The sequence below is a fragment of the Oncorhynchus clarkii genome, chromosome 4 (assembly GCF_045791955.1).
Source record: "Oncorhynchus clarkii lewisi isolate Uvic-CL-2024 chromosome 4, UVic_Ocla_1.0, whole genome shotgun sequence".
In the NCBI taxonomy this organism is placed as follows: domain Eukaryota; kingdom Metazoa; phylum Chordata; class Actinopteri; order Salmoniformes; family Salmonidae; genus Oncorhynchus; species Oncorhynchus clarkii.
Window position 1 is genome coordinate 65236141 of NC_092150.1, and position 18972 is coordinate 65255112.

General features: G+C 45.9%; 1 protein-coding gene across 17 annotated transcripts in view; it reads right to left on the minus strand.

The window, feature by feature from the left end:
* Positions 1 to 1885: 1885 nt before the first annotated feature.
* The window catches only part of LOC139407142 (afadin-like), a 124720-nt gene continuing 107633 nt past the window's right edge, over positions 1886 to 18972 (minus strand). For 5 of the 17 annotated variants that reach the window (XM_071150595.1, XM_071150594.1, XM_071150593.1 and 2 more), the window contains 8 exons: positions 16187 to 16278; positions 15436 to 15624; positions 14098 to 15258; positions 11120 to 11152; positions 9526 to 9660; positions 7165 to 7687; positions 3803 to 3887; positions 3247 to 3617 (listed from right to left, as the gene is read on the minus strand). In XM_071150595.1, the coding sequence (XP_071006696.1) occupies positions 3461 to 3617; positions 3803 to 3887; positions 7165 to 7687; positions 9526 to 9660; positions 11120 to 11152; positions 14098 to 15258; positions 15436 to 15624; positions 16187 to 16278 (2375 nt within the window). In that variant the 3' untranslated portion in view covers positions 3247 to 3460. Of the gene's footprint in view, positions 3618 to 3802; positions 3888 to 7164; positions 7688 to 9525; positions 9661 to 11119; positions 11153 to 14097; positions 15259 to 15435; positions 15625 to 16186; positions 16279 to 18972 lie in introns of all 17 variants that reach the window. The other 12 variants (XM_071150601.1, XM_071150603.1, XM_071150600.1 and 9 more) reach the window with 6 other exon arrangements.

The following is an 18972-nucleotide window of genomic DNA, read 5'->3' on the forward strand; positions in this document are numbered from 1 at the left end:
TACCTGGCGTGAACTAGGGACCTCTGCCTCACAAATTCGTGACTGCCCTCTAGTGTCTTAGCCGATCGCACCATCTCAAAATTTAGCTGATGAGGGCCTCGTGAGTGACACAGCGTCACTACAGCCCCGGGTTCGATACCAAGCTGTGACCGGGAGACCCATGAGGTGCACAATTGGCCTAGCCTCGGCCGGGTTTTCCTTGCCCCATCGTACTTTAGCGACTCCTTGTGGCGGGCCCGGCACCTGCAAGCTGACCTTTGTCACCAGTTGGACGATGTTTCCTCCGATACATTGGTGCAGCTGGCTTCCGGGTTAAGCGAGCAGTGTTGTCAATGAGCAGTCCATCTTGCCAGGGTCATGTTTTGAAGGACGCATGGCTCTCTCCCGAGTCCGTAGGGGAGTTGCAGAAATGGGACAAGACTAACTATCAATTGGACACAATGCCACCTATGTGTCAAGCTGAGGGAGCGTGCAATTGGTATGCTGACTGCAAGAATGTCCAACAGAGCTGTTGCCAGATAATTTAATATTAATTTCTCTACCATACGCCACCTCCAATTTCTTTTTAGAGAATTTGGCAGTAAGTTCAACTGGCTTCACAACCATGCGTAACCACACCAGTCCAGGACTTCCACATCTGGCTCCTCCTGCAAGATCATCTGAGACCAGCCACCCAGACAGCTGGTGAAACTGTGGGTTTGCACAAAATGTCAGAAACTGTCTTGGGTGTACTCGTCGTCCTCACTCGGGTCTTGACCTGACTGCAGTTCAGCGTCGTAGCCGACTTCTGTGGGCAAATGCTCACCGATGGCTACCAGTATACTGAGGTCATCGTTGTGAACAGGGTGGTGGTGGGGTTATGCAGTGGTGGAAAAAGTACCATACTTGAGTAAAAGTAAAGATACCTTAATTTTAAATGACTCAAGTGAATGTCACACAACAAAATACTACTTGAGTGAAAGTCAAAAGTATTTGTTTTAAATATACATAAGTATCAAAAGTAAATGTAATTGCAAAAAAGTGATACTATGTAATTTCACATTCTTTATATTAAACATACCAGACAGCACATTTTTTTTAATTTACAGATGGCACACTCCAACACATTGTGTTTAGTGAGTCTGCCATATCAGAGGCACTAGGGGTGACCAGGGATGTTACCTTAGATGTGAGTGAATTTAACCATTTTCCTGTCATTCTAAGCATTCAAAATGCAACAAGTACTTTTGGGTGTCAGGGAAAATGTATGGAGTAAAAAGTACATTATTTTCTTTAGTAAAAACTACACCACTGGGGTTATGGTATGGGCAGGCATAAGCTACGGAGAACGAACCATTTCATTTTATCAATGGCAAAGTGTGGTGAGATCCTAAAGCCCATTGTCATGCAATTCATCCCCCACCATCACTTCGTTTCAGCATGAAAATGCACAGCCCCATGTTGCAAGGGTCTGTACACAATTCCTGGAAACTGAAATTATCCCAGTTCTTCCATTGTCTGCATACTCACCAGACATGTCACCCACGTGAGCATATTTGGGATGCTCTGGATCGATGTGTACTACAGCGTGTTCCAGTTTCCACCAATATCCAGTAATTTTGCACAGCCATTGAAGAGGAGTTTGAAAACATTCCACAGGCCACATTCAACAGCCTGATCATGTCTATGTGAAGATGTCGCACTGCACGAGGTAAATGGTGGTTCTTTGACCCACAGGCCTTCCTTTTTTTAAAGGTATTTGTGACCAACAGATGTGCATCCGTCTTCCCAGTCATGTGAAATCCATAGATTAGGGCCTAACACATTTAATTCCTGTAACTCAGTAAAATCTTGACATTTCTGTCACATTATTTATTTCTATACAGATTTGAACACAGTTCCAGCATTTTGTAAAATCTGTATTTATTCATGATTTACAAAAGGCTCAAGCAAAACAATTTAAATTATTAAAATGTGTAACCTAAAATGAGAAACAAAGTTGAATACAGTCTTCGAAGCTGAAACAGGATATTGCCACCGTTACTTTATGCACAATTAAAGTTAAGTGAAATCTGGCACATGTTCTCCTGAAAATAATATTTACACAAGATGGATCAAAAAGCTGTGAATGAAGAGATGTAGGGGTTTAAGACTGGAGAGATTTACTTCATGTAAATAGCATACTGCCCAAATCCTTCAAATAATAGTTTCCTACAGTAGCCTTATAGATCCAAATGTATTCCATGTTTTATAGATTTAACAGAAGGCTCAAACATTTTAAATAAACAAAATCTGTGCAAGTACATTACATAAGGTTCAAACAATGTTCCTACTTTTGATTTGAAATGACAGTGAAGTAATTTCCCTCATACTGGTGATGTATACAACTTGTCAAATTTCACAACTCTGCAAATGACTATTCAATTCAAAGAAAATCAATACTAAAAAGTGGGGGGAATAGAAAACATTAAAAAAACTGTTAACACCCCCATTGACAGCGAGAATCAAAAGATATGAGTTAATTGTTTTTTCATCACACTTCTATAAAGTCTGAACTGTCCATTTCTGAAGATGAACACCAAATGAGAGAGTTGCTACTATTACGAAGTATAACTTCTGTTTGGAACGAGAGAGATATTTACAGTGTGTGTGTGTGTGTGCACTCAAGTGGACCCCCAGTAGGACCCAGTAAACCAGTTTATATATGTGGAAGTCATAGTGAAGACATAGCATCTTCCAGTAATAGCTGGAGCAAAACTAAACCCACATTCTAAGGAATGAAGAACAGTGTATCACAAACAAGAATGGACAACATTACTCCATTTGAATCACTGAGTCACAGGAGGTTGGTGGCACCTTAATTGGGGAGGACGGGATCATGGTAATGGCTGGAGCGGAATTAGTATCAATATATCAAACAAGTTTTCCATGTGTTTGATGCCATTCCATTTGCTCAGTTCCAGCCATTTATGAGCCGTCCTCCCCTCAGCAGCCCACTGCGTATAAGAAGTTTAACTAAAATGATTAGTCTGGTATGGAAAGCCTGGGCCTTTATTTAAACAAGGAGAAATTAAAAGTGTGAAAAATGTAATGCAGAAGGAGCATAAAATACCATAAAATATTCCACATTACAGTAAGCTATTACATTTTTTTTTTAAATAAGCAAAACTTTTCATCCCTAACCCAATAATCATTTTACAAACAAAAATATATCCCCCCCTTCACATGACTTCAAATGTGTCTTACTAGTATAATTAAAACGTTTTACAGTGGTTTATTTTAATATATCTTCGACAGTTTAAGAGGGAAATTAAGCAAATAAATGTCTCTCCTATTGCAATGATACATTTAAATTGTACGTAATGGTCCAGTTATTAAATAAAAAAAACAAAAAAGGAGAGTCACTGGGAAACAAAACCTGTCTCTCTTTCTCGTTGCCGAGTTGGGGCTTGGCGGTCTGTCTTGCCAAGGCTCCAGTCTACTACTTTGTATTGAGTTCATTTTCCAGCTCCATGAGTTTCCGTGAGGCCTTGACTTTGTTAGACACCTCCTTCCCTTGGGAAAAGAGCCGCTGGCGCTCCTTGAAGGTCATACTCTCTGGCGCTTCTCCAGTTAAAGTGTTTTCCTGTTCTTGACCACTGCAACGAGAAAAATCACCACAATATGACTACCACATATACTGTACCACGTTGTGAGTTCTCAGAATTCCTACACGACAATGTCTCAAGTTTCTGATGGTCCTTCATTCAGGCGTTTCTTTTTTAGGAGGCTGACCCAGTTGAATGTTCTGTTTATGAAGAGAGAGATGCATGGCAGGCCTCACCCTTTTGTCCACTTCTCTCGCAGGTCCTTGTAACCTTCTTCTGATCCTACAACCCCGGTTGTGTTTCCAGTGTATGAATGAAATCCTGTATGAATTAATTCATTGGGGAAATAGAGCACATTAGTTAATAATTCATTTCGTTTTAGTACCATGTTGGCTGGTAAACCCAAAGCGTGATTTAAAAAGATGCCGGGTACAAACATGTGTATAGAACCGCTTTCCATGAACTATTTATTGACTGGGATTCATTTACCTGCGTCAGGACACAAAGAGTACTGCACGGCAATGTGAAGTTGTTGTGACGTAACACTGTCAACTGTAAATCGTTGCCAAGTCACAATCCAGGCTATAACTTGATTTATCTGTACCCAGCAACTTTTCAGTCAACTTCAAATTCTACAACAAACCAAGCTTTTTTCCACAGACCAAAACAAGCCGTTGGGACTAGATTAGCTGACTGAATAGCGTTAGTGCATTCCAAGGCACGCCTGAAGCAGCAGGGTCTGTGAAACAAGTGTGTGGGATCAAAGGTGGAGGTCAACCATTAAGGCATGTAGCACCCGAGGTAAACGGTCATCAAGCCTGTTATGCCAAAACCGACTTAAAAACCGCTGGATGATCGGTAGGAGCTCACCAAAGCCACAGGGGCCTGAATGAGGACCGATTTGATGTCCTAACTGGATTTCTTACTTCTAACCGAACATCACTGACCCACAGGTGACCTCTACCTCTGACCCACAGTAGGCATTAATCAGTAGGCTCACGTGTCCATGTGTCTGTCAGGGCCATGCCAGTGGCGGGTTGGGGCTGGCGTCTCACACTAACCCAGAACTCCCACCAATAGAATCTGACTGGTTGTGTTCCAACAAATGGTGTGTGTGTGTGTAAGCACAACCAGAATCCAAAAGCATGTTGATTATGTTTTCTTTAGTTTTAAATGGAATGAAACTGGGGATAACAGGGCAGACACAAACACATTGACTTGTGTGAACCGAGGCAGGACTCCACTGGCATGGTCAAGTTCTTCTGGTGCAGAACCGGCTCTCAGTCTACAGACTAGTTGATAAGTTAGTACTTATCCAAGGTCTGTCCCCTGAGCTAAAACAACACCTTATGAACCCTCCAATAACAAACACTAAAGAAAGGGCCTCTGATGGTTTGTGGATTTCATTCTTTTAGTAAGCCAAATGTAAGCTTATACAGAACAGTACTTTGGCATCAGATGTAATGTAAGTCAACCAAAGGTCTTTCTATATTCTAGAGCCATGGATAATGTGTTCCTTTCATTCAAAAAAGGCGAGCACAAATACCCTTAACTCCAACAATTCAGTTAGATTTTGCTGATATTCTTTTACGATAAAGTGGAGCAGGAGGTGGAATCTGAGCAGTCTCAAAACATCTAGATATCTTATCTATCAGAGAGCTGGGTTGCCCTTCACCTTGATGCTGCCAGTGGATTGTGGTAAACAGAGGGAGCCAGTGATTCAAGTGGAGACCGGTTACCTGAACCACGGCATGGCCTCGGAGGGAAGCAGCAGCATTAGACACTGACACACAGACAGAGACACGGCAGGCAGACAGACAGACAGAGACACGACAGACAGACAGAGACACGGCAGACAGACGGCAGACAGAGACACGGCAGACAGACGGCAGACAGACAGAGACACGGCAGACAGACGGCAGACAGACAGACACACGGCAGACAGACAGACACACGGCAGACAGACAGACACACGGCAGACAGACAGGAGGCCTGGCAGTCAGAGGCATGGCAGACAGACAGAGAGATAGAGAGACCGAGACAGGGCAGAATCAGGAACAGTCATAGCAGCCAAAAAGAGGAGTGAACAGAATACATGAGTGTTGAAAGGAGGAGAGCAAAGCAGCAGAGGCAGTAAATAGCAATGGATCTCATCAGGCCGATTGGAATGAAGCTAGGATTCAGCGGGGGCGGGTTGCAGGTTTTGTTGATGTGAGATTATAGCAAGGTTAGTGATTGGTCCCTCAATTTGAGTGAGGAATGCAACACATTAACAACAGGCCCACCACACATCATCCATACTGGGTAGGGCAGGGGCACTGGTGCTGTGACATGCAGGGTGACATTCACTGAGCCTCTTGACTAAGACTGTGTTGCATTACTGCCATCTTTTGTCCATGGCTGTTTAAAGTGTTCACATCGGAGGGCTTGCGTTCACATTTTCTTTAAGAACACTTATAAACATGGTCTCTAAAATAGAAAGGCATAATCCTGTGATTGTCAATGGTGGATATCATTAGTTACTAACAGCATTTCTACTTAAGAAATATCTTATTAGTTCCTCAAACTACAGTAGACTATGTTATGGCTCACAATGAAACACTGAAAATGTATTGTATTTAGAGTATGATAATACTAATAGACTTTTGAATGCCCTTCTCACCAAGAGACTTAAATTATTGTGGTTTGTTGACCAAAAATGCACAGACTATCCCTAAAATGTCAAGCAAAGTTTATCTTGAAAGAACTTTTGCCAGGTTCCAGCAATAGAAGACAATAACTGAAAGTTGACACTTCTGCCAGTAGGGGTCACTAAAGGCTTTAAAACAGAATATATTGTGCCACAGATTTAAACCATAGAACTAGATTATAGTGAAGTAGTACTACTGCTCAGTAATCTAATGAGTGATTGATTGGTTTGGAGCCCTGACAGACCTTTAAACAGCCACAGACAAATGCAATGGCTCACTCAACAGATCTTTTCCCCTTTGCCAAGTGAACCTGAGGAGAGTTGCTCCTCTCAGGTCCCATCACAGAGTCAATGTGATAAATAAGAAGCCAGTGGCTCAGTGTTCCTTAATGCCAATCCCACCCCCAAGCAGCTGTGGGGCCCGCGGCAGGGCTGGGCAGGCAGGTCACCACCACAGCAAAACCAAACACATGGGTGAGCGAGGGGCGGCAACACCAACAGTACTATGATTGGATATCTGGAGTGCGATCACGGCGAATCACGGGTTGGTTTATCGATTGCTTTTACTTGCTAGAAGGATGATTGGAGGTAGAGGAACGGGTGAGGACAGGAAATACAAACAAAACGGAATCTGATTTGCTAGTGGAGGAGTGGAATTTCCAACAACCTATAACAAACTGATGGGAGATGGCTGGAGAAATAACAAATTACAAGTTGATTGGCAACTACAATACAGATCTACTGGATTGTCGAGAGACAGAGAGGAAGGGAGAAGGGAAAAGGAAGCCAGAATGACTCTACTGAAAAAAACAGGAACACAAAAATATTTTTTTTAAAAACATGAGTGAATGAGAGATCTGGAGAGGGAGGCGTATGGGAGGGCGTGTCCTCTCTCCTCTCCGTGTCTACCTTTAGAGTTGCCTGTCGGGATGAAGCTGAGGCTGGGTTTGATGGGAGGGGGAGGGGGCTGCCCTGCAGTACTGTTGGCATTGACAGCCGGCGGCTGGAATGAGCTGGACAGAAAGATCCCATCAGACAGAGGGCGGGGCTTGCGCGCAGGCGGCTGCGGCTTGTGCGCGGGCGGGAGGTCACCATAGGACTTTCTGGTGGCGGAGAGCTTAACCTGACCTGCAGCGTCCTCCTCCTCCTCCTCGTCATTGTACGAGACAAACTTGGCAGTGTACAAGGCGTCAGGGGAGACGACCTGGGTTTTGAGGTAGGAAGTGTTTCTCTGAGGCGGGGGTGGTGGAGCGTTAGTGGCAGTGGTTGCGGGGGATGCAGTGGGAGGGGGGGGCTGAGGCTGGTAGTCCCTGGGGAGGGGAGGTCTGTACAGACCAGGCTCGTCAGGGGTCAGCAGCTTGCGCTCGGCCTCTTCGTGCTGCCGGCGCCGCCCTTCCTCCAGACGTGTGTAGTACTCCTCCTCCTGCCTCCTCTAAGGGAATGGGAAGAGCCTGTTAGTGTGGCCAAGGCATGGCTGACTGTCTTGGACTGACACATTCTGCTGGAGGGAGGATCCCATGGCCACAAGACAGCCAGAGAAGTCCGCCACTTCCTTATCTGTTCACTATGTGTTTGTGTATGTCTGTGTGTGTGTGTGTGTGTGTAATGTGCGGGGGAGGCTACTCTGTGTGTTGTGTTCTGGGTACTTCATGTGCTGTTTTTCATCTCCTCTACACGCTGTGTTGAGAACCGCCATCGGCGAGATAACAGGTACTTTTTTGACAGCTTGGGGCAGTTTGAAGCGGTTTGGGTTAGACTACAGTCAAGTGATTCGATAGGCTTGAACTCAAGGACTTTTAGAGGGGTTCTATGGTTTTAGCTCTGGAAAAGGGACCAGCTAGTAACAGAGATTGGTTGGCTCTGGTTTCTGTACATGGATCCCCTGGGTTAGTGTGTGGTATGGTGGGTAGGTAGGTATATGACGTCGATGAGAGGATGGTGATGTGTTGTACTCTGGTATGGCCACAGCGAGGGTGGGGCATTCCAACAGCAGTTCCAAAGCAGTGCCTGATGAAATGACAAATGGCTTCCAACAAACGTAGGATTCCATAAACAACCGGACATAGACAACAACAAGTGACTCCCATGCTTTTTGGGGGTAGGAGGGTTACATGCATCCATTCATAACATTACATAACACAGAGGAAGGGGACCATCTTGAGAACATGCCGTTAGGACATCGTTGTCATGATTACAGAGCTTTAGATTACCAGTGGTCTGAGGATGACTCACAGGAAAACAACTAAATCAATGGTCACACAGTGAAAACAAAATGGCGCTGGGATGTTGTAACATTGTCACACAAGGTCAGATGACTGGATGCTGATGCTCTCAGACCACTGGTGATTCAACATCCCCATTACTGACTGGGACTGAGGACAGGAAACACTCAGTGCTCCAAAACCACACTTGGCCCCTGACAGACCAAACACCACCAGGCATCATTAAGATAAGTGAGCATTCTGTCTGGCTGTGGGCTCTCTGACCCAATACTACTTCTCCTGTACACAGAACACTGAATACTACCTCCATCACTACTCGACTGGAGTCCTAAAAACCCAGCCAGACAGTCCCCTCCACAGTTCTCTGATTGGTTCATTGTAGTGTTCACAATTCTTCATACAGGATCACTTACAGCTCTGTGGAGAGTGACCAGGAACAGTAGAAACCTTGAAAAAGCTGGTAATGTTAGCAGATTATAAAAATGGCCGCCGCCTCAGTTGCCCCTCTACACCCCCTGAAGGGAAGTGGTCCCCACAGATGGGTCTTTACTTTCCACTGTATAATTGTTCTCTTATGCTGGTGGGCTGTTCTGTTTAGGCACGACTCCTTTTTCATGAGGTAAACTACAATTAGCTGGGCAGATCCCCACGGGGTAATACTTTAATTACAGTGCAGCTTAGTCTCTGAAGTCTCTCTCTGGGTTTACACTCCGTTACTCTGATGTCCTCTGCTTCCGATTTGGCTGTGGCTTTCTGCTTTAATCTGCTCTGCTGGCAATGACATCAATCCTTTACAAAAACTTAACTAGCGTCAAAATTGTTTTTACAAAAAACAATGAAACACAGCTGCATTGGGATTCCATTGAGATCTATCAGATTCATATAAAATATTAAACAATAATCTTATTACAGTCTGACTGAACAGAAATCACTTTCATAGAAATGTATCATATTTTGTCAGAACCCGTCTAACCAGCTGTGTGTTAGCGAACTGCTGAGAGGACTGTGTAGTGTACACGGTCCAATGGGTCCCGTCAGGGAGGTGTACCTTCTCATCGACCTCTCGTCTGGCCCTCTCCTCCTCTCTCCAGCGTCTCTCCTCCTCCTGCTTGGCCCGGTCCTCCGCCTCGCGCTTACGGATCTCCTCCAGCTGCTGCTTCCTCCGCCTCTCCTCATCCTGCAACTACACACACACACACACACACACACACACACACCATTCAGCACCGTGTGCACGGCCCGGGGAGTCGTCCTACAGTCTATGATCTCCTAAAAGGTGTGTTAAATCGAACCGTTTCATATAGTAGACCCAAATGTGTTATACATAAGTGTTATTCGAGGCCCTGCTCTCTAAGGTGAAAAGGTGGAAGTACAACTTAGTAACAAAAACTATCCTCAGATCTCCAACTGAAGCAAACCTACCGATGCGCTCGTCACACTGTCCTACCTTGAGTTCACGTTAATCCAGTCAGCTCGTGTTTCCTCAGTCCGTCACAGCTCAACGGTAAAGCTCTAATGTCTGCACCTACACACGTCTATACACAGGCTCATTCAGCAGATTGGCCCCCTGTCAGGGGCATCGGGTTTCCAGACAAGGGCCCGTTGTGTTGAAAACGTCTAGGTCTAGATATTGTGGGGGAATGCTCTGTATGCTTAGTTAAACGTCTAGTGGGGGGAGGGGGGGGATTTCCACTCTGCCACAGGATAGGTCGTCTGTGTTGAGAGAAGCAGTGTGCACTGCAGACAGGCACATGGCGACAGCTGGACATGCAGAATGAATGACAACAACGTGCAGCAACAACAAACAACAACGGCATGGCAGAGTGGAGCAGAGGAGTGTCCACTTTGTTTTCACTGATGTCATGATGGCCAAACAACAGACTGGAAGTCAATCACCAGATGAAACATGACTACAGACGGACAGAAGAAAACACTGTGCAACTTCCCCAATGAGAGAGGAGGAGAGATGCTACCGCATTCAGGCTGAGCACAAGCATTGTTCACACACAGTTGGATGACTGGAATGAAGTGGACTGACACCCAACACGGTGCAATGATGGTTATGCCCCACATGCAGGTGACCGCTGCTGGGGAGGGTCTTCCACCATGCACAGACAGCAGGCCAGGCAGCTCCCTGCTCTGAAACAACAGCTGCATGGTACTGAGCCTCCCTGGAACAAATACTTTATTTAACCATGCCCCAGTTAGTTTTACATTCATTTTTTTTATAGGTGAGATTAGTGTGTCCTACTGACTTTCTTTTTCTTTCTGGGAATTGTTTTAATCAATGATGATGATTTATCTTACGAGGCATTATTATTTGATATCGTCTTTAAATGAGCCCTGACCAAAATAATTAGTGTGGCTGTGTGGCCTTGGGCTCTCACAGAGACCAAGTTAGATCACTGTTCCACAGATCGACAGGGTCCCCAACAGCCAATGAGAATCGCAGGATGACTTCCCCGTGGCTACTCTAGAGCCAAGAGTGGCACCTCCAACTTCCCGAACCCGCCCCACGAGCACAGCAGCCGGCCCCCAGGCCTGATGAGGGAGGGCAGAGAATGAAGGAGAGGAAACACAGGTGGAGCCCAAGACAAGTAAGAAAGGAGAAAGGAGGGAGAATGCGTAAAGATAGAACGTACCAAGTCTAGAACAGAGATTGCTGGGACAGCAGTCTGCTGCGGAAGAAGAGGAAATCAAAGAGAGAGAAAACAGAGGAGGATAGGAACGTGGGATAAAGAGAGAAAACAGAGGAGGATAGGAACGTGGGATAAAGAGAGAAAACAGAGGAGGATAGGAACGTGGGATAAAGAGAGAGAAAACAGAGGAGGATAGGAACGTGGGATAAAGAGAGAGAAAACAGAGGAGGATAGGAACGTGGGATAAAGAGAGAGAAAACAGAGGAGGATAGGAACGTGGGATAAAGAGAGAGAAAACAGAGGAGGATAGGAACGTGGGATAAAGAGAGAGAAAACAGAGGAGGATAGGAACGTGGGATAAAGAGAGAGAAAACAGAGGAGGATAGGAACGTGGGATAAAGAGAGAGAAAACAGAGGAGGATAGGAACGTGGGATAAAGAGAGAGAAAACAGAGGAGGATAGGAACGTGGGATAAAGAGAGAGAAAACAGAGGAGGATAGGAACGTGGGATAAAGAGAGAGAAAACAGAGGAGGATAGGAACGTGGGATAAAGAGAGAGAAAACAGAGGAGGATAGGAACGTGGGATAAAGAGAGAGAAAACAGAGGAGGATAGGAACGTGGGATAAAGAGAGAGAAAACAGAGGAGGATAGGAACGTGGGATAAAGAGAGAAAACAGAGGAGGATAGGAACGTGGGATAAAGAGAGAAAACAGAGGAGGATAGGAACGTGGGATAAAGAGAGAAAACAGAGGAGGATAGGAACGTGGGATAAAGAGAGAAAACAGAGGAGGATAGGAACGTGGGATAAAGAGAGAGAAAACAGAGGAGGATAGGAACGTGGGATAAAGAGAGAAAACAGAGGAGGATAGGAAATGGGATAAAGAGAGAGAAAACAGAGGAGGATAGGAACGTGGGATAAAGAGAGAGAAAACAGAGGAGGATAGGAACGTGGGATAAAGAGAGAGAAAACAGAGGAGGATAGGAACGTGGGATAAAGAGAGAGAAAACAGAGGAGGATAGGAAATGGGATAAAGAGAGAAAACAGAGGAGGATAGGAACGTGGGATAAAGAGAGAAAACAGAGGAGGATAGGAACGTGGGATAAAGAGAGAGAAAACAGAGGAGGATAGGAACGTGGGATAAAGAGAGAGAAAACAGAGGAGGATAGGAAATGGGATAAAGAGAGAAAACAGAGGAGGATAGGAACGTGGGATAAAGAGAGAGAAAACAGAGGAGGATAGGAACGCGGGATAAAGAGAGAAAACAGAGGAGGATAGGAACGTGGGATAAAGAGAGAGAAAACAGAGGAGGATAGGAACGTGGGATAAAGAGAGAAAACAGAGGAGGATAGGAACGTGGGATAAAGAGAGAAAACAGAGGAGGATAGGAACGTGGGATAAAGAGAGAGAAAACAGAGGAGGATAGGAACGTGGGATAAAGAGAGAAAACAGAGGAGGATAGGAACGTGGGATAAAGAGAGAGAAAACAGAGGAGGATAGGAACGTGGGATAAAGAGAGAGAAAACAGAGGAGGATAGGAAATGGGATAAAGAGAGTGAGTAAATAGAGATTAAAAAAAGAGGAGGAGGGGGACATAGAAGAAGAAGGTGAAAACATTGCTAGGGGTTTTAGAGGCAGCAGTGATGTGGTGCCAGGAACATTCCTCCCCAGTATGGGGCTGATTACAGCCAGCGGTGAATGTACGGCACACTTCCCCTCAGACCGATAACGCTCCACATCGCTCCGTCCGATTCCTCGCATGGAGCCCCCCCACCCCCCCCCCCTGAGATGCCAGAGCCTAGATGGCAGGGACTCAGAAGAATGTTGCTCACTACTTAAGGAAACTTCCTGGAGTCTCACTAAACAGAGACAGTAATGTTGTAACAGTTACTAATGAGGAGTAATATACTAGAGGGGCCTCGCTGGTTTATGTTCATCTGTGCTGTTGTCTGAGGAGACCAGGGACATTAACCCTAGTTAGATGACGTTTTACTCGATTCAAGTCACTGTTTTCTTGCCGAATGTAACACTTTCTGATGGCCATCCTGTTAGACCAGGAGATGAATCATTTCCAAATGGCCATAATATTGAAAAAAACAAAAACAATTTCTACTTTTCCATGTAGGTTTGTTGTGTGTCCGGCATCCTGCCCCTCCCTCTCTTGCAGCCAGTTGAGAACAGCAGCTCAGCTTAGCATGTGGCAAAGCAATGAGCATAAGCATGTTGCAGGTGCACACTGCAAAACATTCATTGTAGCTAGCTACTTAATGGGAGTTCCTCAGGGGAATTCCATATCCTACTCTGTACCCATTGAAGGGATACTTTAGGATAATGGAAATGAAGCCCTTTCTCTACTTTACAGAGTCGGATGAACTCATGCATACTGTTTTTGTGATCTGCATCCAGTATGTTGGAAGTTCGAGGCAGTTTCGCAGGCTTATGCTAACTAGCGTTAGCGCAATGACTGGATGTCTATGGTATCTACTAGCATGCTGACAGTTACCATAGACTTCCAGTCATTGCGCTAACGCCAGTTAGAAATTGTTATCCATTGAGCTAACACTTGTTAGCAACTCCCTTCAAACTGCACGCAGAGACCACGAGTTCATCTGACGGTGGAGAAGTAGATAAAGGACTTCATTGCCAAAATTCTGAAGTATCCCTTTAAGACCAGTTCCATTTCCTATCTTCCCACTGCCCTGCTTGGCCCATGGCTGGCCCTTCCTTGGCATGAGAAATGTCATGCCCTGTGAGTCAAGTGGCTCAAAATGTTCAGAGAGCTCAGGAATTTATAAATGGGTCTACTGTAATCAATGATGAGTCTGTGAATCTAATGATCTCAGCACTGAACATCTTGGGCCACAAGTCTTCCTCCATACACCTTACCTCCCTGATGTTCTGTATGATTCTCTATAGCACAGCGTACCTTCTCCATGTTCTCCAGTGTGCTACACTAGACCCCTGCTCTCCAGGGCAGCTCACCCTTGCTCTCTTCTCCGCCTCCAGCCGCTGCATGATCATCATGGAGTCCACGTCCTCGTCGTCATCCTCCTCATCTTCCTCATCACTCTGTTTGGACTCCTGCAGTCTCTTCTGGAACTGCCACTCCAGCATCAGCTTCCTGAGCCGGTCGCTCTCCTCGGCCGTACGCTCCGGCTTAGCCTGCAGGTCCTGGATCTCCCTGTCCAGCAGGTCTACGATGTGCAGCTGCTGCTGCTTCTCCAGCTTCTCCCGGGCGTCTCTCTTCCAGGGGTCTGGGGACAGGCTGTCGCTGGAGGACAGCGCCGCCTTGCTGATGGTGATGTACTGTAGGTCCCGGCGCTCGATGGTGCGGGGCTGCTGCTGGGGGAGCAGCTCTCTGATCACTGTGTCCATTGGGTTACCCTGAGGGGGCAGGGTCGTCGCTCTGGGCAGAGTGGACAGTTTCTCGGGCCTGGGGGGCTGCTGCTGCTGGGCCTGCTGTTGGCCCTGGGGGGGGAAGTAGGGCAAGGGCACCTGCTGCATTGGCATGGGGGACTGGGGAGGGGGCATCTGATAGTGCTGTGTGGGAGGGGGGAGTGTTCCCCCATGTTGGTTGTTGTTGTTGTGGGCTACAGGCATGGATGGGTTACGGACCTGTCCCAGCTTCCTCTCCTGTTCCCTCCTCTTCCTCTCCCTCTCCTCCTCTAACCGAGCCTTCTCCTTCTCGTACCAGCGCTGCTGCTCCTCTCGCTTCTTGCGGTCGGCGGCTGCTGCCTGCTGCTGGGAGGCCGAGGGAGGGGGGGGTAGGGGCAGGTCGGGCTGGGAATCAAAGTCCTGGTAGTGTACAGGGGGCGGTGGAGGGGGTGGGAGGTCTGTGCGTGTGGCCTGAGCCACGGGGCCTGGGTGCGGGGCGATGGGGCCAGGGGTCTTCCAGCGTCCTGGGCCACTCTTGTGGTTGCTCTGGGTCTTGTTGGAGGAGTAGTTGAGGTGCTCCTGGCTGGAGGTGGAGGACTCCACGGAGGAGGAGACCTGGTGGTGGTTGACCCAGTGTTCCCCACTGCCCCGCTGGTAGTCAGCCTCTCTCTGCTGCTGCTGCAGGTGGACCAGGTCCTCAGGACGCAGGGGGGCTGGAGGGTAGCCCCCTGGGAGGTCACACAGCTCCTCCTGAGAGTGGCCCATCCGCTGAGAGGACAGACACAGCAATCACATACACAAACATTAACACAGTGCAAGAGCAGCACAGCACTTTTACACCTAGTACATGTATAAATTAGCAACATGCAGGTATAGTATGTCATATTATGAGAGATGCTATTCAGACAAAACATTTCTGCATGATTCCTTTGCTTGTGTGCCCACCTGTATGGCGATGCTGCTGTTGTGGTGGTCTTCCATGGAGCCAGGAGGGCCCCTGTCGTCAGTGTATAACTGCCCCGCAGCCGGGCCCATCCGGTCTGTAGACTTGGAGGCTGGGATGGTGAAGTATTCCCTGGGGTAGGTCTGAGTGGGGATTGGGTAGGCCTCGGGACGAGGTGGAGAGGGCTCGTCCTATAGAAAAAGGGGACTACGATTAGAACACGCACTACGGTTGGCTAAGAGACGTCGGATAAACTAGACCAAACGCTCGTGGCCACGGTGCAGATTTCCGGCATCAGTGTTATTAACGGTAGCATATGGCGGTGGGGTCCTGTGCTCAGGGAGACCATTGTTTGTTGACAGGATAAGAATGTTGGAGAGGCAGCACACGAACACCACAGCTGGGTAGCTCATCAGTGATAGTGGTTGGAGAGCTGATGAGGATTTATTACAGGGGGAACAATAGATAAAGCTATTTTCAGTTACACTGGAACGTTGTGATTTTACCACCGATAATGACTCTTAGTAATCTTGGTTATTGTTTTGATTGTGAGAGCTGAGAAGAACAGATCGAACACAGGGAACGCTGCAATAATGTCACTGTCCTGTCCTACTCTTGTGTGACATGTCCAGTTGTGTGACTGGTAATGTCTTGGTGTGGTCTGGTCTCATAACTGAGACCGAGTAGACCTTCCTCAGGGAGATATGTTACGGCGACATTCCTCTGACTGGTGGTGTTGCTGTGGTTACTCACATCAGCACACAGGTTGCCCGTGGAGACGGAGGTGATCTTTGTCCCAGGTCCTCCTGGGTAGACGGTATTTCCTCCTGGACTCTGACTCTGGTCTGGAGGAAAAACACCAGGTAGTCAGAGCTGAGCAGACACTAACTCAGTGGACACACACACGCACACACTACTCCAGTGATCACCCGTCACCAGCAAGTTGACATTTATTGTCATGAATCTTGCCATGGAGGCAGAACTTAGTGATTTCCGCTAGATGGGCCATTTGCTTTTTGGTCTTAATATAAGGTTAGGCATTAGGGTTATTAAGGTTAGGTTTAAAAATGAGATTATGACTTTGTGGCTGTGCTAGCTAGTGACCACTCTGCAGAGCTGCCTCCAGGGAAAGACATGACAATAAATGCCAACCTGACATTCGCCATCTCTTGCCCTGGAGCGCTATGGGGTTTGGAGGTTTTTGTTCCAACCCAGCACAAAAGGTCCATGTGTTGGAGTTTATTTGAAAAGTGTAAGTAGGAAATTGCATGCATTTTTATGATTACAGAGAAGGTGGCCAAGTTTCAATTAATACTTTCCAGTTAATCATATTTCATGGCTTTTAGAAAGGGCTCACAGAGCTTGTTTTTCCACTCACAGCTGTCCCCCAGTGTTAGCTATGACAAGATATTAATGAGACAGACAAATTTAAGTGCCTTGAGTTTTATTTGCGTGTTCTACAGTCCTGTAAAGATAGTGGCTGACTGGGACAGGCAATGTAACATCCAAAAAGATCCTTTTGAAACATTCTCTGTAAGGCTAACTTTCATCAAGGTTTTATATGGTTTATAATTGGATTCGCTTTTCTTTATCAGTATCAGTGTTATGATATCCGTAACATCCATAACAGATATGGATGTGATGGACATCGACGTATCATATCTTAAGCTCCAGAAGCTTGTGCATTCACCACGTCGTGTGCTCGTTCTGGGACGTAATTCATCAGACATTTACTGAAGCAATTGGTGATATCTTGAAAATGTGTTCTAGCTAAGATTATTTTGGAAAATGTATGCTGAAATGCATTTCTCACACATGGCAGTATAGTGTCTTCTTCCAATGAAATCCCCCAAAATACATAGACTTAATCCAGTGTCCAGAAAAGTCAATATACAGTACCAGTCAAAAGTTGGGTCACACCTACTCATTCCAGGGTTTTTCTTTATTTTGACTATTTTCTACATTGTAGAATAGAAGTGAAGACATCAAAACTATTAAACAACACATATGGAATCATGTAGTAACCAAAAAAAGTGTAATACAAATATATTTTAGATTCTTCAAAGTAGCCACTTTGCCTTGATGACAGCTTTGCACACTTGGCATTCTCTCAACCAGCTTCATGTGGTAGTCACCTGGAATGCATTTCAATTAACAGGTGTGCCTTGTTAAAAGTGAATATGTAGAATTTCTGTCCTTAATGCATTTGAGACAACCAGTTGTGTTGTGACAGGGTAGTATACAGAAGATGGCCCTATTTGGTAAAAATATTAAAGAGACTTGCTTGGGCCAAGAAACATGAGCAATGAACATTAGACCAGTGGAAATCTCTCCTTTGGTGTGATGTGTCCAAGTTTGAGATTTTTGGTTCTAACCGCCGTATCTTTGTAAGACGCAGAGTAGGTGAACGCATGTGTAGTTCCCACCGTGAAGCATGGAGGTGGTGGTGGGTGTGATGGTGCTTTGCTGGTGACACAGTCTGATTTATTTAGAATTCAAGGCACACTTAACCAGCATGGCTACCAGAGCATTCTACAGTGATACACCATCCAATCTGGTTTGCGCTTAGTGGGACTATATCATTTCCTTTTCAACAGGACAATGACCCAACACACCTCCGGGCTGTGTAAGGGTTATTTGACCAAGAAGGAGAGTGATGAGTGCTGCATTAGATCACCCGACCTCAACCCAATTGAGATTGTTTGGGATGAGTTGGACTGCAGACTGAAGGAAAAGCAGCCAACAAGCGCTCAGCATATATGGGAACTCCCTCAAGACTGTTGAAAAAGCATTCCAGGTTAATCTGGTTGAGAGAATTCTAAGAGTGCACAAAGCTGTCAAAGGAAAAGGGTGGCTACTTTGAAGAATCTAAAATCTACAATATATTTAGATTTGTTTACCACTTTTTGGGTTACTACCTGATTCCATGTGTTATTTCCTAGTTGTAATGTCTTCACTATTATTCTACAATGTAGAAAAAATCAAATAAAGAAAAACCTTGAATGAGTAGGTGTCCACACTTTTGACTGGTACTGTATATAAAGATAGAAAATGACCTGTTATGGTGTGGTGTCTGGCCTTGTATAAGGCTACCTGTAATTACTCAATCCTAAAGTACTATGCCAGGGGTGTCAAACATACGGATCCGGCCCGCTAGGGAGTCCAATCCAGCCCGAGGGGGGTTTGAGTAAAAATGTAAAACATTTAACTGAAACAAACTCAATATACTTTAAAATGACTAAACCAAATGGAAACTCTTTAGGATTGATAATGGACCTACATATACATACAGTTTCTTGACTGTCCAGCTCGCTAATAATCACAAAACAGCCAGGGAGCATCCACAATTCCAGAAATGATTGACAGAGGACTATGCATTGCAAATATTGACGACAAGGAAATACAACCAATTTTCAGTGCGGCCCTCCGGACCTCGTTGCCCCCCGGGGAAAGAAAAGAGTCGGACACCCCTGTACTATGCCTTTTGCGGACATTTTAAAGACGTTCCAAATGACAACACGTTATGATAGAGTCGGATC